Source organism: Zeugodacus cucurbitae, chromosome 2, assembly GCF_028554725.1.
Source record: "Zeugodacus cucurbitae isolate PBARC_wt_2022May chromosome 2, idZeuCucr1.2, whole genome shotgun sequence".
Classification (NCBI taxonomy): domain Eukaryota; kingdom Metazoa; phylum Arthropoda; class Insecta; order Diptera; family Tephritidae; genus Zeugodacus; species Zeugodacus cucurbitae.
Window position 1 is genome coordinate 35,093,720 of NC_071667.1, and position 7,662 is coordinate 35,101,381.

The 7,662-nt window shown below is 40.4% G+C and overlaps 1 protein-coding gene across 1 annotated transcript; it reads left to right on the forward strand.

Moving 5' to 3' along the window:
• The first annotated feature begins 3,449 nt into the window (after positions 1–3,449).
• On the forward strand, positions 3,450–5,464 carry LOC128919836 (uncharacterized). Its single transcript, XM_054225287.1, has 3 exons — positions 3,450–4,214; positions 4,272–4,454; positions 4,515–5,464. The coding sequence occupies exons 1-3, from the start codon at positions 3,996–3,998 to the stop codon at positions 4,668–4,670; spliced, it is 558 nt and encodes a 185-aa protein (XP_054081262.1). The 5' UTR covers positions 3,450–3,995; the 3' UTR covers positions 4,671–5,464.
• The last annotated feature ends 2,198 nt before the right edge of the window (positions 5,465–7,662 follow it).

Consider the following 7,662-nt stretch of genomic DNA (forward strand, 5'->3'; position numbering starts at 1 on the left):
CACCAACACGGCCTGATGCTATAGTCATAGCGCGCTCCGGAGATATGTCATACAGGGACATCCTAATGACAGTCAGAAACGAGGAAAAACTGCAGAAACTAGGGGAAAATGTATCACGCATTAGGAAGACGGCCAAAGGAGAAATACTACTGGAATTGAAAGAAACGCAAATGCAAAGTACGACCGAATTTAAAAGTGAGATAAGTAAACTGCTTGGAGATCAGGCACAAATTAAAGCGCTTACTCACGAAATCGCAGTAGAAATTCGGGACCTAGATGAAATTACCACCAAAAATGATATCTCGGAAGCTATACGGAATCAAGTGGAAAAATTGAGTAGTTTTGACGTGAGCGCAATCAAAAGTCTGCGGGCAGCGTAGCGATACTGAGTGAACAGTACAAAAATCTAGACAGCGCAAACTGGGTCACTGACACAACGAACAAAGCCGCCATATGGTCCTGTGGAGGCAGTGTTCTTCAAGAAAAACCACTCTTGGGAAGGGCCTATTACACACGAGCCAAAATCCGTGGAATCAACTTTTATAGTTGTTATATACCACCGAGTGTTCCGTAAAGCGATTTTGAGAAGATACTGGACGGTCTAGTACGCGAAGTCCTGACAACCACGAAGAACATAATAGCTGGCGATTTTAACGCATGGGCAGTAGAATGGGGCAGTATAAGTACCAACAAACGAGGGGATGCTTTGCTTAAGGCCCTCTCAGTGCTTGAGGTGGACATCCTAAGAAGTGAATGCAACAAAGCCAGGCGAAATTGTCAGAGGAGGCGGAGATCACCAGAATTCTTGATGCTCGCTTGAAAGGATCTATTTCCGTACTAGGGGCTCTCACCGTCGGGTCTATCTCTGCAACAAAGTTTTCAACGCCACTATTCATTGTAGCCGTAATTTCATTTGTGTTGTTATTATTGGTTGCGTTAATTATATTGGTTCTCGTTTTATTTTCCATTGGCTTCTGTTTTACAGCGCATCGTGTGTAGGGGGGTGGGCCGAAATATGCAGGTACGGGTATACCCTAGGGGTCAATGCCCCTACCCCAGTTCCCTGAGGCCTGCCCTTCGCTTTGCCGGTCCCGGAAAACACGGACGGACCGGCGCTCACCCGGGGCAACGTTGGCTACTACTCCTACGCCCAATACACACTTCCTGACCAAGGACCGAAGTGGCTGCTTACTGGTAAACGGCACAGCTGATACCTCGGCAGAGCCAAGCTCACATCACCCTATCCATTTCCCCAACGGAGGAGTCGCTAGTGAAAACTTCAAGGGACTCCCAGTATGCTGCGTCGTGTACCGGTCAAGAAAAATTGTAATCAGCCGCTCCTAACATGGTGTACAGACGCTGACCAGGAAGCCGCCCATTATGGGTCCGTCGCGCCTGGGTTTTCTATGTTTTACAACATGTCTTCGCATGTTGTAGAGGACACATAATTCAAAGAGGCGGTGCCGGTTCGCCACTGTCACAGGAGTTTCAACGGTCATGCTGGCTTTTTAACCGCAACCTCCACTCCCGCCGCTTTTCGTCGGGGGTTGCTTATTCGTCTAGACTTATTTCGCAACTAACCTGCTACTACAGGCCGTCCGGCTATCCGCGACCTGCCGACCCCCCCGGTCGCTTAAAGCTCAGCTAGGGTGACCATTTCCACTGGGGAATAGTAGTCCCTCCGGGATGTTGATGTATGTGTATGTTTGTGTGTGTGTGTGTGTGGTGTTCTCTCTCGTGATGAGGTGAATGTAACGTATCAGTGTGGTGCTTTTGATTATGTGGTGATTGGTATGTTTCTGTGTGGTGAAATGATTTGGCTGTGCGTCTTCCTTCAGACTCATTTAGCCAGTACTTATTTTGTTTCTTCAGTCACCTTCGTAAGGAATATTGGTAAATGGTTTTTATACTCTCGCAACCTGTTGCACAGAGTATCATAGCTTTGTTCACATAACGGTTGTTTGTGTCACCAAGAAATAAAAGAGTTAGATATGGGGTTATATATATATAAATGATCAGGATGGCGAGTGGAGTTGAAATCCGGATGTCTGTTCGTCCGTCCGTCCGTGAAAGCGATAACTTGAGTAAAAATTGAGATCGGTTCACTGCCACGCCCACAAAATGGCGAAAACCAAAAACACATAAAGTGTCATAACTAAGCCATAAATAAAGCTATGGAAATAAAATTTGGTATGAAGGATCGCACTATGCAGGGGCATATTTGGATGTAATTTTTTTGGGGAAGTGGGCGTGGTCCCGCCCCCAAATCGGTTATCTCCTTTAAGAAAATGCCCTGGAGTGAGGGCTGTAAAGTCTGATGGATCTTGCGAGAGGCCAGAGAGAGGCCGTGAGTTGAGAACGGCTTCAATTCGAATAAGCAATGTCGTAAATTCTTCATAATTAAATTTGTATGTACCAGCTAGCTTCTTGAAATGAGATTTGAAGCTTTTTACAGCGGATTCCCATAGGCCACCCATATGTGGAGCACTTGGTGAAATAAACTGCCAATTGATGCCTTGTGGAGCATATTTCTGTACCATGTCAGGTGAGACTTGTTTTATGAAGTCCACATACTGTTTTTCTGTTGCTGTTTGAGCTCCGATAAATGTTTTACCATTATCGCTCATGATTTTTGATGGAAAGCCACGTCTGTAGTGGTGAAAGGCAGAGCGAAATTGCAGCGTTCAGGTGGAAGTGCTGCCATAATCTGCGTTCGCATTTTCTGCTTGTGCATGGTGCAAATCTTGCACTTGAAAATGCACTTTTTTATTTGGGGCTTGAGACGGGGAATATAGTACTCTTGGCGAACCATCTGTTACATGGGGCGATGTTCGGCGTGTAGCATTAGGATGTGGATGTAACTAATGACTAATGTGGCAAATGATGATTTCTCTGGGATTATTATGGGATGACGTTCATTATAGGTTAGGCAGGAATTTACAAGCCGGCCATTTGCACGAAGCAGACCTTTCTAAGACCCCTTTACTTTAAGTTTGAGTCGTTCTGTGAATTTTAGTATATAGTCAACTACTCTGAGGGCTCGAGGGAACGATGAAAATCGTTCAAGGATGTCCGTATCATCCAATGTTGTAAGATAGGTTTCTATTTTCCGACTTTCCGGGGCAATGATGTTGCGCATGGGCGATTGTGGCCAAGAATCCCAATGCTTGCTCTGTATTTTGTATCTAGGAAGCATGTTTGTAAGTTGCGGTAAGACTATAGCTACTGCTTGAATGCGCTTATTCGCTAGGGGTGAAATTTGGGTAATGGGGCAGATTTTATTAGAGTTTTGGACTACTCTTCCGCCCATTCCTGAAATTTGGAAATTGGAATGTTTGGTTGGCAATTTTATCCGATTTTGAGCTTTTGATGATATGAAGGATCTTTGAGAGGCTTGGTCTATTAGTGCTCTTAGTTTGAATATATCACCTTTATGTTCAATGGTGATGACCGCAGTGGGTCAAAGAGTTTTGCTTTCATTTTCCGAATGAAATGTATAATTTTAAAGTACTTACTTTGTTTCTTCACTCACCTTCGTAAGGAATATTGGTAAATGTTTTTTTTTTTTAAATAAGGAAGCGCATATTGATGTATATTCTGTTGTTATATATTATATTATATGATTTTTTTTCTTTTCTTCAATTTGAATTTATAAAAAATGATTATGACAATTTTATTTATTTAAAATACGACGGAGGGCGGAGAATATTTGCTGATCGGGTGACCGGGAATGCGGAATCTCAAAACGATTAAAGAGAAGTGGGGTTTGGATCGCATTGTACGTCCCTTTTGTTTGTTGTGTTCGGATTTGCAGTGTGGTGTCATCGTGTAGTAGTCGTGTATGGGTGTAGTTGTGTGCATTGGTGCGCAGTGTTCTCTTGAGTGAGGTGGTGAGTGTGGTGAGTGTGCGTGTGAGTGATGCGTATGATGAATGTGGGGAATGGTGTGTGTCCAGGGTTTTACTATGAGATTGAGGCTCATTTAGCCATATACATATGTACAATGTGTGTGTTTTTACAGATCGGAATAAAACGTTGCGCACGACGCGGGAGCAAATTGATTGTTACTTAAATTATGTGCGGGTTCACCCCGAAATAAAAGTGAACAAGAACGACCCATCGCGGCCGAAAAGGGTTGAAGAGCTTTGGTCGGAGCTTTCTGTTCTCCTAAATGTCCTTAAAGGCCCAACTCGGACCCCCACCAAATGGAGAGAGGTAATTTTTAATCATAAATATTAAGATATGTATGTATTTATGTACCATGTTTTATAGAATCTGAGCCATTGGAGGAACCAGATTCGGTCACGGGCCAGGAAGGCAAAGGCGCACAAGATGGTAACAGGTGGCGGCCCAAGCTCAAAAATTGACCTGACCGAAACTGAGCAGCGGGCGTTGGACACATTAGGGTCATTCACAGTTGATGGGTTGGCTGAATTACCAACCATTGGAACAGAGGTAAGAAATTCAATTTAATAGTATGCAGAATTTATAAACGTTTTTTTGTTTTATATTTAGGAAGAAGTATTGTTTGGTGCTACTCCTACACCATCCCCGCTGGTGACGACTACGGACGCGCCAATTGACCGCACTCCATCCTCGTCCCGAACAAAACGAATAACGACGGACGATATGTTTGAAAATGTAATGACCATGATAAAAGAAAAGGACTGAAACTTTAGAGGTCATAAATAAATACTCCGAATCGCTAAATAATTTAGCGACAGCCATGGTGACGCTTACCCAAAATAAATATAAATACAAAAAACTGAAAATTAAAAATGTGTCTATGTAAATATTTCTAACTTTTACTTTTTTAAATGTTATGTTTTTTTAATAATTAGATGAAATATTTATTTGTTTTCTTTTTAAAATGTATTGTATTTTTTTAGTTTATAAATGATGTTTGAATTGAATTGATGTAAATATTGGTAGAATTTTAATTATTTAATGTGTTAATGCAACTCTGACGTGCTGTTCTGCCTCGAGAGCAATACTCCCCTGAACGGATTTCAGAGATTGCTTCCACATCTTCAGGGGGTGATCGTTCTGGCAATATTTCGGTTTCATCTATAAATATGCCACGTTTTTTAGCATATTGTGAAATATGGTACATGTTTAAATAAATAATGCAGCTTTATAATGGTTGTACCGCAGTACACGTTCTTTAGAAAGGCATCGAAAGCGTGATTTCAAAACTCCAAATGCTCTTTCAATCGCGTTTCTTGCTCTTATATGCTTGATATTAAAATTTTGTTCATTTGGTGTTTCAGGGCTTGTCACCGGTGTCAGAAGCCATGGCTCCAAGGGATATCCTGAATCACCCAAAAGCCACTTAAAGGCTCCATTAGAGTGTTCTCTTATCAGCTTTATCCTTCCCAGCACAAAGATTTTGGAAATCGAAAGAACTTTCTAAATGCAATTTCTTCATATTGAAAGGGATCTTCTTTGTTGCGCAAAATGGCCAGATTGCGCCAACGAGTGTAGCTAGATGATAAGCACTTTGTTATTCATTATTGCAAAATTACAAATATTAATACATTACCTCTCTTCTTCCTGTCGTTTTTTTCATTATAACATAAATTATACCAATTTCAACATCCATTATTGCGCTCTTGTTTTTCTGTGACCTGGTTTAAAGCAGATAATAAATTAGAGACTGATTTTTCTCAACTAGAGATGAGACAAACGCGTCAGAATACCAAAAAGTCACTATAGAGATTACACCACAGATTCGTCTCTATTAGAGACTTGAGACTGCTCGGAGAATACCGGCATTAATGTGGCTACTCACATATTTCTTATATTTTAACCAGTTCGTTTTGTGAGATGATAGACCCACTTTTGCCTCAACGAATATGGGTTGTTCACACAACTTTATTAGTACGGGTGAATGATCGAAAGATAAGTCTGTACCAGAGAACTGCATGAGTACCTAATTTCCGTACTTAGAGTAAACTTGCTTGAAAAGCGATGGCGGTGTCCACTCACATGCATAGACATGCATTGTGAGCTATCATCTACTCAAAGAACTATGAGTGGAGAAGCTACTGAGCCAATCGTATACTTGCTATTGCATATTAATTGTATTTGTTTTACACATTCTTATTTTTGATTTTCACTGACAAGTGGTGATCATACTCAAGACCAGCAAAGGAAAAAGCAAGACACACTCATCACCAGTAGCGCGTGTACTTGAGTGTTTACTATTGTATTGTTGTTCGTGTATTCTTTTTTTGTCGTGCGTCAGTTTTTTGTGCGTTGCTTATTAAGAACTGCAAACTTTTTTGTTGTTTTATGTATGCTGACGCAAGTGTGTCATTCGTTGTGGAACATTTCCTGCAAGAACAATGTCAACCTTTTGACTGTTCGTACGATAATTAGAATTAAAAAATTTTTTTAATGTAAAATTGAAATATTTATATCCCTTTTTAATATAGTCAAAGTTTGCTTTTGGAAAAAAGCGATTATTATTTCTTGTCCATGCATATACACACTAATTATTGTTTTGTTGATCATTTGACCTTCAGCTGTTTCTTACAGGGGTTTAGCACATGGATGACAGCGTCTTCGGCTGCTCGATCTGCCACTCGTGTAAATTACAAAACACACAAAACGAGCGTGCAAAGAACAGCAAAGTATTAAATGAACTCAATACTCAGAGAGTCGCTAAAATTCGAGAATGTCATTTACTCAAACCGCTTTTTTTGTGTTGTCGCTCAGCTTAAGTAATAACATGAATAAGCAGAAGAGAGTTAAGTGTTTTTTTAACCGCTTTGAGCTAATTGGAAAAATTCTGTGAGTGTTAAAACCACCGCGACATATTTGGCTAAGTGTTTTTGATACACAAGTATGAGAAATAGGCGAGTAAGCACGCAATGTATTTTGAGTGGCGGTGCACTTCTGCAGGTCTCTGGTCTGTACATGTAAATCTGGTATTTTCTTGCGATCACTGGGCCAGTATGTGGGTTTGCCAGGAGATATTATATCTAAGTTATTGTGGTTCATAATGGTTTGGTACAACTGGCGTCCCTTCGGATTAATAAGACGTGACCCCCAGTACATGTGTTTTGCATTATAATCTCCACCTGCTAGAAATCTATGACCTAGCGTTCCAAAAAAAGTCTTTAAATTCGCTATCTGTAATTTTAAAACGAGGTGGGCAGAATATAGCCGTTAGATTTAAATCTCAACCCCGATTTTTAACGATATTGTTGTAGCTTGCAACTGGGCTGTAGCATGAGATTCCAGAGTATAGTGGTTTAACCGATTTCTAACCAACACTGCCGTTCCGCCATGTGCTTTTCCATCCGGGTGATTTGTAACATACAGTCTAAATCCCGGTATTTTAAAATTGTTTTTGTTTGTCAGATGAGTCTCTGATATTAGCATTACATCTATATTTTCTTTAAACAGAAATTTAATAATCTCTAATTTATGTTAGTTAACACCGTTAGCATTCCATATACAAATGTTTAGTATGCTCATTTTTTACTTAATAAAGGTTGCAGAATTTGGTTTTGTGATTTTATTAAATCTTGTATCATATTTTGCATGGTAGACATAAATTGCGTCATACATTGCGTAAGATTTATAATCATGGTTTCAATACCACCATTTGGGGGATTTTGCGGTGGTTGCATTTGTACATTGTTGCCTTTTACAA